Genomic DNA, 16,322 nt, shown 5'->3' on the forward strand with positions numbered 1-16,322 from the left:
TAGAAGGAAATACAACCACAACAAATAACAATGACTGTCGTTTAGCAGCGTTCGTTCGTTTATCCTTCACCAGGCTTTTGAAAGCCTTTCCAATTACTCACTAATATTTACCTTTTGCTCGCTCCTAGAAATTTATTTCATTTGACATTTGCTGGCTGAGCAGTCTAGACAAGCGGCACTTGGGCACGCGCCTCCGTTTCCGCCTCTCCTGTCCAACTATCACGTTCTAAAGTTTTCATTTTAGTTGATATTTCTCTGTGGGATATATACACTTCTTTATTTTTTATTTTTGAGGGGGATAAGCGGAACGCCTAAAAGTGCATCTTTGTGAATGTTTGTCATCGAATATTTATGGCCACTTAAAAGTATGCAATGAAAATTCGGAATTTATAGTTGCTTCCACTCGAAAGTGGCAATTGAAACCGGCAATGAAATGCAGATACAGATACGAAATTGCAGATATAAAAAAATTGAAATTTTGCTGCTTTTATGCGAGTGATTAATCAGTCATTTATAAGGCCCCATCAATTTGGCATCATCATCAAAGATCTCATCTTTATCTTTATTGTATTTCCAAAGAACCCATGTCATGACTCAGCCCCCAAACCCCCTTCATTCATAAGTCATTGGCCAAGCGATTTTATTTGTTCTGTTTTTTTTGCTTTTTTTATATTAAATAAAATCCAGAATTATTATAGACAGACGGGCGTCAAAGAAATGCCGGCAAATTAAATGAACTCAAAGGAATTCAAACCCAATTCAAATGGGTATCGATGTACCACAAACGAATTCTAATAAGATTATGAGAGTTTTTCAATGAGTTGATTCTCAGCTACCTGAGAGCCTCAGGAACTCAGGTAGAACTTTAGGTTAAGGAATGTGAATTGGTATGTGTTTGGTGGTAAAGGAAGAGTTCACAAAAAAAGAGTGAAGCGGCAGATAAAATCAAGGCTGAAACGGATCCAGTTAAAGTCGGCAAAACAGTAAAGAGAATAGAGGAAAGATTGAATTGTAATGGGTTAAGGTTTAGAGGGATTAAAAATATACAGAGCATGAAATGTAATGGTTATAATTAGGTTCAAGATAAAACACAATAATTAAAATATATACAAAACTTATTTAAAAATTTCCCTATCAAAGTTGAATATCCTCATAAATGTTATCATTTAATTATAAATGCTCCCTCATCTCAATTCCAACTCTATTAAATCTGTTCTCCTCACATTACACACAATCAAAGTTGTGCCTCTAAGTTGATGACCAATAAAGTTGTCAGCAACGCCGATAAAGTTATTAACATTGCTGTAATTAATTTCATTTTCGTTGACCAATCTACACAGCTAATTAAAAGTACTCCCCTCGGCTATACACGGTCTCTTTCAAGTCTCTCTTTAGAAGTCTAGAAGAATGCGTGTTTTTAGGAATGCTTTTTATGGGGGGAATTCGGAGTGGACATTGACGTAGAGGGAGGGAGTGGCACTGGAAAGCCATTAGTTTCTATTACAAAACGCCGCACATTGACTAATTGCCCATGGTCAGTGCCTGGCCACGAGAAATCCGCGGAAGCTGATATATATTCACTACACACAACAAGTGTGTGTATTTGTGATGAGGAAAATATCACAATCAGTAACTGCAGCAAAAAAGCAAGCAATTTAAATTAATATAAATGCACTGACAGTTTATGCATACTTTGGAATTTTATCAGTGATTTATGGTTGAGTGTTTGGAAAACAAGACATCAGCCTGTGAAAGATGAAATTCGCAATCGGAAAAATATATAAGCAAGATGCTGTTGCAAATGTTGATTGGTTTGATTGAAGAAATGAAGATACTCTGACTAAGATTATATTAAAATATATAAATATACATATATTCATATAAATTTTAGGATTTTTTAAACAAATATAATGCCTTAATAGTTGGTGAACTGTAATTTATCTTTGAGAAAAGTTGGAGTTATTTATTAAGCTGTTCTCTTGGATTATGTTTAATACATCCTTTTACTTGCTGTTTTCCTAATAATATTCCCTACAAATAATCATTTATTTTCCTTAATAAATATTTATAAATGTATAAAATCCACTTACCCCTAGATATTAAGTGTATATTGTTATAGGAAACTCACTCGTCAATCGTCAGTTGGCAATCAGAGCGCAGTTTGCTCTTTTGACTCCGGCAGCTTCTTATGCTTCTTTTGCCTTATTTTATATTATATTATCAACTCGGTAGTGAGGCTTATCGGGCAGTCCAGTCAGAGACTCTAGGCGGAGTATTAAAGACTAACTGACAGTAGTGAAAAAAACGGAGAAAATAAAACTCAACCAGCATATATTCTTCGGCTCAGACCAGCTGCTACTTTGTCAGCTGATAAGATGCGAAATGCGAGTTGAGGAAATGTCACTTTTGCATTGTTTTATGCAGCGAATACAAAACATATGACAAATCTCCACATACTCACACGATTGAATCAATCTAGGGAAAAGCGACGAGGGAAAGGAGATCTGAAGGCAAAGTCCGTACGCGCCTTTTCCTGCCCAGCCAAAGTTTGCGATAAAAAAAAGTAAGGGGAAAAAACTTCTCGAATGCGTCGAGTGCATACAAAAGATATGGCCAATCCGATATGCACAGAGAGAAGTAAGAAGTACAAAGAGTCGAAAGGAAGCTCTGAAGAGACCCCAGTCTTAAATGGCGACCAGACGAAACGGCGTCGCCCGGCATTTTGATAAACCATTGAAAATGTTAGAACAAAAACGAAGCGCCTTTTCTTTCCAATACGGAACGGAAATGCGGCACAGAACCGAAAGAAAAAACAAACCGGGCCTTTTGTGGCACGGTTAGAGCTCTCTGAGAGGCATTTAAATGATTATGAAAAGAACCCCTCAAATGGCACACTTGGGTGTCTATTAGCGAATGTTTATATATATATTCCGATTAGATAAGACTTAGATTGGCAGGCTACAAGTTGTAAAATTTATTAATTATAAATAGAACTTTAATGGTGATGCAATATTAAATATAAAGTAAAGGTATAAGTTAATGCAGCTGATATCAAGGTGTATTTATAAAGTTTAGTGATTTTCTCAGGCTTTTCTTAGTTCTCATGGAGTTTAACTACTTGCTTCAACTGATTAACTTAATGAAAAACGTATTATAACTTCTATTTTATATTTTTTTAAATGTTAAAAGTACGAGGTTCTTTTTAGATACAACTCTCACACTACCTTTGACTTTTCCCCTCTATTTATGTTTATAATCCAACAATGATTAGATAAGAGCAGACACAATAGACTCTCAATCATAATTTTTATACAACATATACAAATACATATGTATATATGAGGATCGGTGGTAGAGTACCATTTTTTTGGGTCTCCCATCCCCCCTGATCACGTTTCTAAAGCCCTCAATCAAGATCTGATAATCACAACAAATTACACAAAAACACAGACCACAAAACATAGCATTGAGAACACAGCCAATAAAGTTATCAAAGCCACTTGTGACGGCCATCAGACATATACACACAAAATCTAAAAAACCAAAAATTCACTTTTGAACAACACGTCAAATTCTGAGAATTTGAGAATCCCCAAAAAACATGAGAAGCGATGCACGACAAATTGTCAAGGCATTTATATCCGAAATTAAAAAATTATGACTGGCGCCAGACCAACACAGAAAAAACCCCTCCCTTTAAAAGATATATATTTATATATGGAGATAACATATACCTATGAATGGGGCGGCATGTCTATTCCGTAATGAGAAAGTAAACCAAAAAAAAAACCTGTAGAGTCTGGCCAAAAGATCTAAAAGAGTGTGGCACGTTCCGTCTTCTTGAAAAGACAGATATAGCGATTTGCCAATGATTTGCATAATTGCGTGATTCGCATACCGCAAAAAATAATTTACATGTGTGCCAGTGTGTGAAATCCGCTGTGAATCATCGTTATGAAAAGGGGAGACAAAATCCCAGACATTCTCTTAGATCCCAATGATGATGAGTCCCCCATCTAGACTCATCTCAAGAAATTACCATAAGATACCATGAGATCCAATGAGTCAAGTGCTATTCGCTTTCTACAGTTCGATTGTATTTCTATATTTCATTCAGACAGCACAATTAACGCAACTCAAACGATTCTGGGACATTGAACTGAGACCTGAACATGCAACAATTTGAGGTAGAGAGGCAGATCATAAACCTCTGAAGGTTCACAGTAAGAAAGGCAAAGGGAACAACCTGTTTTTAAGCCACAAACTGAAAGGGAGCCAAATAAATCACTTTATCCATAAGGAATATGTGCTTAAAGTATATTGTAAATGCTTACAACGGCACTTTAAATATTTATATTGCCAACTTTATGGCAAAATAATAAAATTTCATATTTAATTCTAGCCTTTTGTGGCTTATATATGCTTTCAAACCTTTAAAAATATTTTTATTCTGGCCAAGAACTGAACAAGTTCTTATGTTTGGGTTCGAGTTGCTGATTGGTTGTGTTTGAGTTGGTTGCAATTCAGTTCAGGCCAGAATTCTTGTGAATATTATGAATGTGAGCAGGTGGGAGGTGTAAACAATACAAAAATTTGAGAAGCTTAGCTAATTAAATTACTTTTATATTTATTTATTATTTTTTATTCTCTAAAATAATGTTTATGTAATACAATTCTTGTATTTGTAGTTTATAAACGTTAAATAAAAGAGTAGCAGTGAAAGAAAACACGATGAATAATTCAGTAATTGTAAATCATTCCATATTCATTCATTTTCGTGCAAATCATTTCAAAGAAATGTAATAAACAGGAAAATCTTATAATTAAAGTAATTGTATTTTATAGAACTTTCAAGCTACGGCTTTTTATTTTTCTTCAACACCAAAAATAAGTACAAAATAATGCAATTATTCTCCCCTGAATTCAATAAGTACTTTTAAGCTTTAATATATATTTATAAAACTTAGAAAATCTGACTAATATGTTATCGAATATCAAAAAATTTTCAAAGCAGTGAGTAACCAAAATCTAAAGAATATCTTAACCAAAAAGAATTCAATTTTTTGGCTTCCGGGAAGTACAAGATTAGGGTTTTTCTTCATATAATTTCTGGTAATGCAGCGCTGACTAAACCCTCAATGAATATATATATTCAAAAATATAGGGATTTTTGCAGACCCAACTCGAACATGTTCGAATGAGTATATCGAACCCGTATTCCGGATTTGTTTACCCCAACAATACTTGTGCGGCACACCCGCATGCCGATGCACGAGATTCACGGGAAAACCAGTTTTCCTTCGTGCCAGTCATCGACGAGCAGCTCGCGTGGACGGTCGCTTGCTTTGCGCGATTCATTTGAAATCAAAACCCAACCAAAAACTCTGTTCGAATTCGATTTGAAAATAAAATTTTGCAACCACAAAATTGGTTTTTTCAATTGTCCAACACAAAAAAATACAAAACCGCAAAGAAATGCGACGCGACGCGCTGCCAAATCGAAAATCAATCAATCCAATCTAAATCTAAATCTAAGAAGTATGTGTGCACGAGCTATAAAACCAATTACCAACTACCAACTACCCACGAAACCAAATCGAAAGAATTAATATGTCAGCGGAAATATGACAAAATAAACGTGTTTGGCATCCCGTATGCGAAATGCTACGCGCCAAGAAAATATAAATAATAATCCTCGGCAAACACACAAAACACTCTTTTTGCGGCCTGCACTTTGCAGTTGCCTCCCCCCCCCCCGTGAGACCCCCTACCCTTCCCTACACATCCACCACGCAGTGTTTATTGTGCGAAAGTAAAAACTACCTGCAACAGAGTTTTAGACCTGCCTTTGGACAGACCGAAAAAACCGAAAAAGAAAACCAGTTTTGTGAAAATTATTGACTGCTCTCTTGTGTTGGTTTTATTTAGTTTTTATTTTTATTTTTTTCTTCTCTCGATTATTTCACGTTTTTCTTGCAATTTCTTAGCTTTTGGTCTCCTTTGTTAATTTATGATCATTTTTATGGTACTTTAAAAGTGTTTTTATATTAGTTTACTTGAAAGAAGAATTTTTACACATATTTAATATCACTTTTTCTCTTTTTAAAAGATATTTGTAGACAGATATTTATGATAACTTTACTGCTATTTAAAGAATTTTAAAATTAAGAATCAGATCCTTGTAAATATCAGTCAATGTCGTAGCATTTAGCAATTTGTAATCAGTTTTTCGAGTAAAAATTCATAAATAAAGGTTGATTTATTTATATAATATCTAAAAAGTACAAGTTATAGTCAAACTGAAACCAGGTAAAGCCAACACAATGACTCTGTTCCCTTGAAAAATGCAATAGAAAACCCCAAGCCCCTGTAAAACCTGCAAAAACTCGTCTTTTATTTATAAGAAAACGCCCTCCCACCTCACACCCCTTTTCAAAGACAAGGCCTAATAGAAAACACCTCCCCTTCGATTTTTCCACCCACAGTTAAAGCAAATACAGAACCCAGAACCCAGAAAGTGCAACATTCCCCCCTACCGCCCCATAAAAGTAATAATAAGCAACAAAAGCGTTGCAGTTAAGTTACCGCTAAACCCAACGATCCGAGCGATACAACGACCATGCTCATGCACACCACATCCGCGTCCACAACATCGACGGCCACCATGACCAACTCATCGTCATCGGCCACGCCCACGCCCGGCTCGACCTCCTCCAACAACAGTGCCACGCTCGAGACGCTCCACCAGCATCAGCAGCAGCAACAACAACAGCAGCAACAACAACAGCACCACCAGCTCCAACAGCAACTCCAACAACTCCACACAAATGCGGCGAACAACTCGCGTCCTCCATCGCGGGCTCCCTCGATCCTCGACAGTCCGACCCTGGCGCGTGTGGAGCGGGCTCGCCTGCGGCTGGAGCAGCAGGAGCGGGAGCGTGAACGGGAGCGGAGCAGCCAGCGTGAGGGTGGAGGTTGTGGTGGGAGCAGCACTGGCACCGGCAGCACAGCCACCACCATGAATCGGGAGGATAGCCTGGAGCGGAGCATCATGGATCCCAAGGTGAGAGCGATGTGCTAGGATATAAATTACAATTAAGGCGGGGATCCGAGGCACTGTGTGTGATGCGATAATGAAGGCACAAGTACAGAGTACAAGTGCCTCGGGCTCATTATCTCAGAAATTCACAAAAGAATCTCAGGATCTCTCTGAAGACACACGAATTTTATCTCTTAATTTATTATACATTTTTGGTCTAATGATTCTTGGATACCTTGAAGGCTGGATAAATGGAAGGCAATGAAAATTCTTGACATTTTTTACAAGTTCTTCGAAAGCTTTTATCTATTTCATTTGAAATTGAAATGTTTAAGGGGGTTATATTTAGCTAAAAATATAAATTTTAATTGGAACTTTGTTCATTAAATAATCCTAGGAACTTGTGGAATTTGATTAAACTTTCATTTGTTAGAAAGAATAATTCTACTACTCTTGACTATAATTAACTTTAATATGCATATTTTTGTAAATGCAGATTAATCTTAAGGAAGTTTTTATTATATACAAGAACCCATAATTTCTAGGTTTAAAATATTACTTTTAAAATATCCTTTGACGTATTTGACTATATCTTTATATCACACTTTAAACCAGTTTAAACCAAGAACTGCATTAATTCAACTTCTTCACTTATCCTATACCAACGTCTGTCTGCTTCTAATCCTTATAAAAATATATAAAGAACTCCCTTTAATGTTCAAATAGATATCCCAGGCTTCTTCAATTCTCATAAAGCTCTTATTAGATTTGGTCCATAAGCGAAACAAATGTCTTGGCGATGCTGCAAATTAGTGGCTACCTACCTTCTCCACTAAAACCAAATGAAGCACGTTGAATGGCAAAGGAAAAAGGCAAATAGAAGTTGGTAGCATGAAGAGGGCCTAAACCAAATAAGCCATACACACACATTCTTTTTTGTTTTTTTGCTATCCCGACCGCAGTTCTTGACAGGGCCATTTCACTAATGGCCCAAGTCCCAGGTCCCTCTCGTCCCCCAAGCTATAGGTGACTGACTGACCATCTGAGAGTACGGCTACTCCAGCTTCTGGGGATACTTTCAGTTACCTTCTGGCTGTCCCGGCACGACCTTCTGGCTATATGTAAATGCTTTTTATTTTGTTATTATTTTGTTAACGCTCTTATCGTGCTTGGCGGTTTTTTTATCTTGACTATGGGGGTCTCATCATCATCATCATCTGGCAAAAGCCTCTTTAGGCTCTGCTCATTTTTATTTCTTTAAAGCTTACCTGGGTATCTCTGCTCTTTGCATGTGGAAGTGGTCAGGTAGCTTAGATCTGAGTTCTCAGGTAGTCTCACCTTGCCACGCTGCCACGGTTGAAAACATAAACTGAGATAATGAATTGCGAAATATAGGTATCTATTAGGCGGGCAATAACAATGTTATATGAATAGGATTTTTGTTTAAATCTTATCTCTGATACGAAAGGGGGAAGTCTCTGCCCAAAAGAATGATGATTGAAGAGAGATAATACCATGGTTAAACCCATAAAGAGCTGGGGTTTCTTTGAGTATAAAGATAGACTTTATGGTCTTTATTTAAGAATATGTTTATAATATTAAGTTTTTCCTTTAGATATCTCTGATTTAATCTTTAAATATTACTCTTAAATAATCCCAATTATCTTGAGTAACTGCCTTTCCGAGTTCAGCCAAAAGTTACCAGCTCTCTTATGTCACATCATCAATTCTGTTTGGCTTTTAGCCAGCATCCAGAGTCAAGACTGATTACCTGATACAAACTGGGCCTTTAGCCCCTTCCCCAACTCTTCCCTTGCCTGCTTGTCAACTTGTAACAAATTGTACGTAAGAGTTTTTTTCTTTTTGGGCCAAATTGCCTGCATAATTTCCGCCCAGCAAAACTCTCCTGTATCCTTTCCTATCTACGACTCTTGGGAAACTGCAGCCAAAATATTGGCTCAGTTTACTTGGGTGAACTGTTTTCCACTTTTTACACTCCTTTTTGGTCTCCTAAATCTTGCAGGATTTTTCCTCCCAACCTTACGAAATCGATACAAATGGCGCAATGGGGTCTGCAATGAAGCCTAGATATATACATTTGTATATAGTAAACCCTAGATCGTTGAACTCTTGACTTAAGCCCAAGTGAAATAACACCTCAAGTGGCCAAGAGACAGTCGAGTCATAATTAGTCACACTTAAAAAGGCATTGGCCCAAAGACAACGCGGCCCGTTAGTTGGCCATGCGAAATGTGAGCAAAAGTGAGGCAAACAGACAACGTCGAGTGAAGACAAAACCCAGTAACCAGTAACCAGAGACCGGAGACCAGGGAGTTATGAGTATGGGCCAAAATGGAAAGCCAGAAAATAATGCTGAACGCAAAAAGCCCTGCTACGTGCCGGACTTTGAGATATATACATTTGACCCAAACACACACACAGAGAGAGTGAAGAAGAATACCCCCAAGTCCGTGTCCATCTTGCAACGAGCCGTTGCACTTCGCTGCAGTTGCAGAAGGGCCAAGATTCAGGGCGCATCTGGAGCAGAAAGGTGGTTCCACTGAAGGCACCCAGAGAAATCTCTCTCTCTCTATACTTTTTCTTTATTTATGTATATTTTTTAAACAATTTTTCCATAACGACCTCGGGTGCACAATGTGGCGTCAGGCAAAACAATTTCAATAAATTCTACACACTCTCAATGTCAATTTATTTTCTGCTCTTTTGCCATACAATTCAATTTAACGGCGCCACACATTCCGCTCGAGTATGTGCAAATGTGCACTCTGTTTTTTGCAACAAATTAAAAACAGGGTCTAGTTAAAAAAATGTATGATAAATGAAAAATATGTACTTGTTTTTTGTATTTTTACATGCCCGAATGCACAGAGAGGCCTTACAAATGGTCAGCAAATGCGAGTTTTTCGCGATGTTTAATGGTCACTTGTTGGGAATGAATTGGTTTTCGGATGAGTCAGTTCTTTGGTTGGAGATTTATGAGATTTTGAAGGGAAATAGAGGTGGGGGATGATCATGATCTGTTGGCAAAAAAATAAGAGAGTTATCGAAGATCCAGAGAGCAGGGAGCGGCCTAATGGCCTAAAGCGTTTGGAAAATAAATACATGAGTCATATATTGCATTTAATCACTTAATCCAAAAGTGATATAATCCATTGGAGATTGTTAAATGACTCAGTCAAAGCTTATGTGGCTTAAAAGTAAGACAAAATTTAAAGAAATTTAATTAAATGTTACTAAAAATACGCAGAACATAAACTAATGTTGTATTAAATCAAAAATATAATTATTTATATATATTCCTAGGAAGGGGTACTATAAAAAAGTTCCCAAAACAATATATTTTCAATATAAAAATATATTTTAGGGATTTTGAAATCTCTTTATTAGATATAAACTATATTAATTTTCCAACTTCTAGACTTCTGGCCCTATTATTTCTTGCAATAAATATAACAAGGCAAAACAAATTAGCTTTTATATACAAAAGAATTGAATCAAACCCCTTAAATAACCCTCTTTGCCAAAAGAAAACCTCCACTAAAAATCGCATAATCTGATCAAGAACTTCACATGCCAACCGTTTTAACCCATTGCTTCAATTAGTTGGCCATAAATTTGTCCATAAATAGAAACACTTGCCGCTCGAAAAGCTACGTTCAAGAAAAACAACAATAGGGGAGTAGACCTAGTAACCGTCGAAAAGGTAAATAAATAGAAAATAGAATTTCCGTGGGGGGTTAGGCCAAAAACTGCAGCCGGGTAATTTGAGTCTTTTTTGGTCATTTGCTTTTTTCGAATTGGCTTTCCACACGCAAGCCCCGAAAATTGTTAAAGAAATCGAGAGACACAGTTGTGGTCAAAATAATAGAAATTTGATCAAAAGAAAATATATAAAGAAAAGTTTAGGCAAATTAAAGAATATTTTTTACAATTTTATTGATGTTTATTTGTTTATTGTTTATCTAAGATTTATTCAAATTTGGAAAATTAATCCTAAAGCATACGTTTGTGCTAATTTAGATGCATATCAAAGTTTATTTTTGTTCATAATTTCATTTATGTAATGTTTCTTATATATTATTTTAATTAGTTTCATAAACTTTGTGGTTGTATTATGAAATTTATTTAGATAAATTTCAAGACTTTATTTAGATAAACTTTAACAATTAAAACAAAAGAATCATGAAACTTCTTGCTTATTTTGACCACAACTGTGTGTGGACACTTTTCTTATCGGCAAAGCCTGAAAATAGAGCAAACCCCACCGAAAACCCCTCGGATAAACTAAAAGTAAACTAAACAAAATTTTTTTTTTTGGGGAGAAAAACAAAGAAAAACTGTGAGAGGGGAGGAGAAAGACAAAGGCGATGCAAAGACGACGCAAGACGACACGCAAGAAATGCGTAAAAATAAAAATGAGAAGACGAAAAAAAATGAGACAGAGAAAATCATTTCATTCCCGAAACCCCCTTTGCTTCTCCACCCACAACCCCCCAACCCCAGTGGCAACCCCTCGATGTTTTCATTCATAAAGGCAAAGAAAGAGAGGAAAACTTTAGCGGAAAATATGCTCCACAATAAAATATACAAATAAATGGCCGGGCTTAATGCAAATAAAAGGGGGAATGGGAATGGGAATGGGAATGGCGAAGGGAGATGGGAGGCTGCTGTATGGCTTTGATAGGCTCTTCGAGAGGCCTTCGAGGAGGAGGAGGAGGATGTTAGGGGTTGCCAGCTGCTGTCAGTTACGCGAGGGAATTTTCCAGTCAAGGCAAGGAAAAACCAAATGGCACACAGAAGTGCAATTTTCGCCAGCGATTTTGGGTAAACGCGGGGGAGAGAGAGCAAATCACAAATGCAAAAGGGAAATGCCAATGGAAAAAAATGCCTTTTCCTGCTGCCGCCTTAAAGCTAATTTTTGTGGGTTACATTTTCTCGGTTTTAGCAATTGCATTTAATATTTTTGCGGTTTTAGGCTTTTCATTGGTTCTGTCGGAACGTTTTTTTGAAGTTCCGTTCTCGATTTTATTTTGTACATCTTTTTTGTTTCTGTTTTTCACATATCTCAATTTGGTTTCCCCCGCTTTGGGCGTGTAAAGTGATATATCACAATTAAGCTGCTCCACAGTGACCCACTAAATTCAACAGCAACACCAAGAACACTGAAAATAATTGGGTATAGAATTTTAACTTTAAAGAGAAATATAGATTTTGAGAATCTTAAAACAATAATACATTTTTAAGACATGAAAATCAAAAAATTATTCTAAAAGATACAATAGAAATTTTCCTATTTAGAATTTAGGAGTATTTTTCCTATTATACTATACAGAAATATCAAGTTAGACAATTAGAGTTTAAAAATAGTTATTATTTATTATTTTAAATGGTTCAATAAATTTTAAGAACATATTATTAGTCTAAAAAAATATAGTATAAATATATTATATAAATAATACTATAAAAACCCATATATTTTCCCTGTGTATTCCAGCTGCAATACATATACTTTCCTCTGTTTTTTTAATGCATTTTGATAGATTGCATTAAGTGCATGGGGATGGTATAATGTAGAACAACTTGTAAATTGGTTGTCTTCGGTAGCAAAAAGGGGTATACGGTGGGTGGGTCTCTTTTTTAACCCCAAGTAAGTGTGAAAGGGCTGACCTCCAGAGAAGATCAGAAAAATATGTGTTAAATAGCAAATGGATCAATTTGTTTCAGACTGAAGAAAAAGCTCCAGTTTTAATATCACATTCGGCAGACAGAACAAAAGGAAACATATGTTGGACTTTTATATAGATATTGCAGTTGCTTTTTCCATCAAATTTTGAATATACAAAAATATGAGATGACTGTTTATAAAACTTGTGAAATATTTATGGTTACAAAAAGAAGAAAAAAATCCACTGAAATATATTATAGAGAACATGTGTTTCTTTGTTATATTTTCACATAATTTTCTATCTTACTAACAAGCTGTTCTAGCTGGAAAAACCTATAAAACCTTTATCTTTAATCAGAATCACCTCTTCATATAGTTGGAACAATTTGTAGTCACCATTATTTTCCTTGTTTTTCATCCATTAAACTGATTTAGAACCAAGTTTTCTGCAGAATTTCCCAGATTATCTTGGCGCTGCACTCTGACAGTTACTTCCACGGTCCTTGGCTTTCCCAGCTTTTCCAGCTTCCTCATTTTCCGCCAACGACGACGACAGCAACAATCCGGAGAGAAATGTTTCTTAGGAAATCTTCCGAGACAATGGCAGCTGCATACGATTTGCATATTACATCAACATGTTGCATGCCGGCACTGTTGAGATTGCAGTTTGTTGCAGCGAAATGTTGCATATGCAATTGACGCCCCCTTTTGGGTTAAACGAGGCGTGTCACAGAGCTGCAGCAGCAGCAGAAGATGATAATGATGAAGTGGAAGACACAGACTTATTGCAAGTCGAATGCGTGAGTTGAGGCAAGCATTTGTTTCCCAAGTTTGCAACTTTGTGGGGGGTTCAGAGCTAGCTGCCTCCTGCACTTGCCACACTTAAAGCCTGTCTTCGCATTAAATATGCACGAAAATTTATACACAATGCAGTAACAATGTTTAATATATCGGTGGCTTAGGCCTCGCCCCGTTTCGCCGCTGCAAAATACAGAAAAAAAATTATTCATTGCTCTTTGTGTATAATTTCTTTATAATTGCCATTTCCCGTTTTAATGAATTGTTTATACTATAAAGAGAGAAAAAAAAACACATGCAGAGAAGGGCGGAGAGAACTGCAATAAAGACAGGGGTCACGGCAACAGCAACAATGCAAACACACACACACACACGAGTGTGTATGCCCCCAAAAAGAGGGTTACCTAAAACAGAGAACCGAAACCCACCCACGGATACAAAGGCAGTCAAATGTGCAGAGAGGAAAATTAATTAAATTAAAATTTAAAAAAGAAATAAAAGCTGAAATTTATATACTTTTGCAATTTGCAATTGAATATTAGCATAAAATCAGATATCTATATTGATTAAGCTTAAAATATAAGCATTTTTTGATTCGATATTTATTGATATTTTTACATGCTAATTTGATCGATTATTGAAAATTTTAAAAACTCATAACTCAGCCAAAAATGCAATAATTTCGAATCGGAAAGCTGTTCTGTGCTAGTTTTTATCAGGTTAATAAACTTGTATACTTATTTTGAAATTTAAAAATAATTTAAATTTTTATAAATTTTATGACAATTTTAACTATGTAACCCCTTAAAAAATTTTGAAAAAATTTATAAAATGCTTTATTTCTATAAAATATGGCTAGATCGAGTCGGCTTTTGATGCTGATCAAGAATATATATGATTTATAGGTTCGGAAATGACTTGTTCAAAAAATATTCAAAGAAAGCCCTATGTTTTTTGACAATTTTACCTATGTAACTATTTAAAAAATTTTGAAAAAATGTATAACATTTTTTTTTTTTATTAAGAAAGGAATTAATCGACTCGGCTTCAAAGGCTGGTCACGAATATATATGATTTATAGGGTCGGAAATGGCTCTTTCAAAATATATTTAAGAAAACCTTTGTATATTCTATTATTATGAGTCTTTTCTATTCAATTTAATGAATATTCGAATGTATCAAAGAGATTTCAAAGCCTTGAAATGCGGTCTTTTATATGACTCAAGCATGTAGAGTTCCCAAATATTCCCTATAACTTTCTCTCAGTGCACCCAAGTATACATACTGTGGGGCAATTGCTGGCTGACCGTTCTCATTGCTTCCGTTCTCCACTTGTTATGGTTTCCCGCTGCACTCGACTCTTTCCCATTTTTTGTTGTTTTTTTGTTTTTTGGGGGGTTGCAACTGCTTGCATGACAAACGGAAATTGCTTTCATTTGATTAGTGCGAACTGCGTGGAAGGTTGAAGGTGTGTATTGGTGTGTGCTGCCACATGGGGGTTCTTGTGGGTATTTTGGTACGGGGATGTTGGATACTCAGTACGTACTATGTACACTCAGTGTGTCCATAGAACGACCCCCCTTTAACCATAACCGCATTTAGCTACAAGGGCACGAACTCCTCTACTGCATTCGGGACTCCCAACATAAATTGAGTTGATCAAGATAATGACCATGATGATGATGGGGAATGGAAGGTGTGTGTTGTCCAGCCTAGACTTGGCTGTTTTACGAGCTTTTAATGGCATAATAGGACACTCCTTGGCGCTGCACTCTCTCGCACACAAACACGTCATTAGACGGAGTCATACGAGGCGATATTTAATGGCTCTTTGTGGCAGTTATCTATATCTTGGTAGACTAGACCCCCTAGTTAACCCATATTGCAGTTTAAATGGAATAATCAATCATAGAGCAAAAGTAGGTTTTTAGCTACAAGCACAATAATATAATAAAGTATAGCTTTACTCAAAATACAAATTCCTAAGAATTTAAAAGCAAGCTTTTCCATTCCTTTTCCCCCACTCTTTCCCAATGCATTATTTAATAGTTTTCCTAGAAACTCCCTCTTTTACCCTCTCCAAAAAAAAAAAAAAAAAAAAAACAAATGCAAATGACTCACCTTAATGGATCGATTTCTTCAACCCTATAAATAGTCCACCTACCTCAACAACTGTGCTCATAAATTTTCTTTGGAATTTAATTTCTTGCTAGACTCTCTCTGGGAACAAAATTAGTCAACGATATCAGAGCAAATTGTTATAAATGTCGCTGTTATTTAATACAAAGGCTTATCAATGGTTAGAACAGAATTCTTATCAGGAATTTCTGGTAAGTTGAAAAAAAATAAATATCAACAAAGCGCCGGCGGCAACGAGACGCCTTTTTCAATGGCCAAAAGTTGACATCATAGCCAGTACTTAGTTACAAAATGAAACATAAGCAAGGCAAATAGAATTAAAATTGGTAGCGCGTTTGGCTTCATATGACATCATATTTAGGGGGAGGGAATGAGTGTGTGAGTGTGTGTGAAAGAGGGTGCTGAGTGCTAAGTGGGTGCCAAGTGTGTGTGACTTTCATATGAGTTATATAAAGCTACTTGATATCGGATATGTTACAAAAATATACACAAGTAGCGTGATGTTCTCACCCTAAATTTAGGGGAAACTATAAATTATTATTCGTATATAGTAATTATTAAAAAAATTATACATTTTAAATTATACAATTTATACAGAACTCAAGTTTCTTTTATAAAGATACATAAAACGATAGATAGAACCCTTTAATAACTTAATAT

At 36.0% G+C, this 16,322-nt stretch overlaps 1 protein-coding gene across 4 annotated transcripts in view; it reads left to right on the forward strand.

Annotated features, from left to right (window-relative positions):
* Positions 1-5,248: 5,248 nt before the first annotated feature.
* LOC110183795 (uncharacterized) overlaps positions 5,249-16,322 on the forward strand; it is a 45,770-nt gene continuing 34,696 nt past the window's right edge. For 3 of the 4 annotated variants that reach the window (XM_086831431.1, XM_086831430.1, XM_086831432.1), the window contains exons 1-2: positions 5,251-5,538; positions 6,486-7,063. In XM_086831431.1, coding sequence (XP_086687557.1) covers positions 6,620-7,063 — 444 coding nt within the window. In that variant the 5' untranslated portion in view covers positions 5,251-5,538; positions 6,486-6,619. Of the gene's footprint in view, positions 5,539-6,485; positions 7,064-16,322 lie in introns of all 4 variants that reach the window. The other variant, XM_020952150.2, reaches the window with a different exon arrangement.

The sequence above is a fragment of the Drosophila serrata genome, unplaced genomic scaffold (genome assembly GCF_035046125.1).
Source record: "Drosophila serrata isolate PLE 108 unplaced genomic scaffold, ASM3504612v1 contig_240, whole genome shotgun sequence".
NCBI classification, from domain to species: Eukaryota; Metazoa; Arthropoda; class Insecta; order Diptera; family Drosophilidae; genus Drosophila; species Drosophila serrata.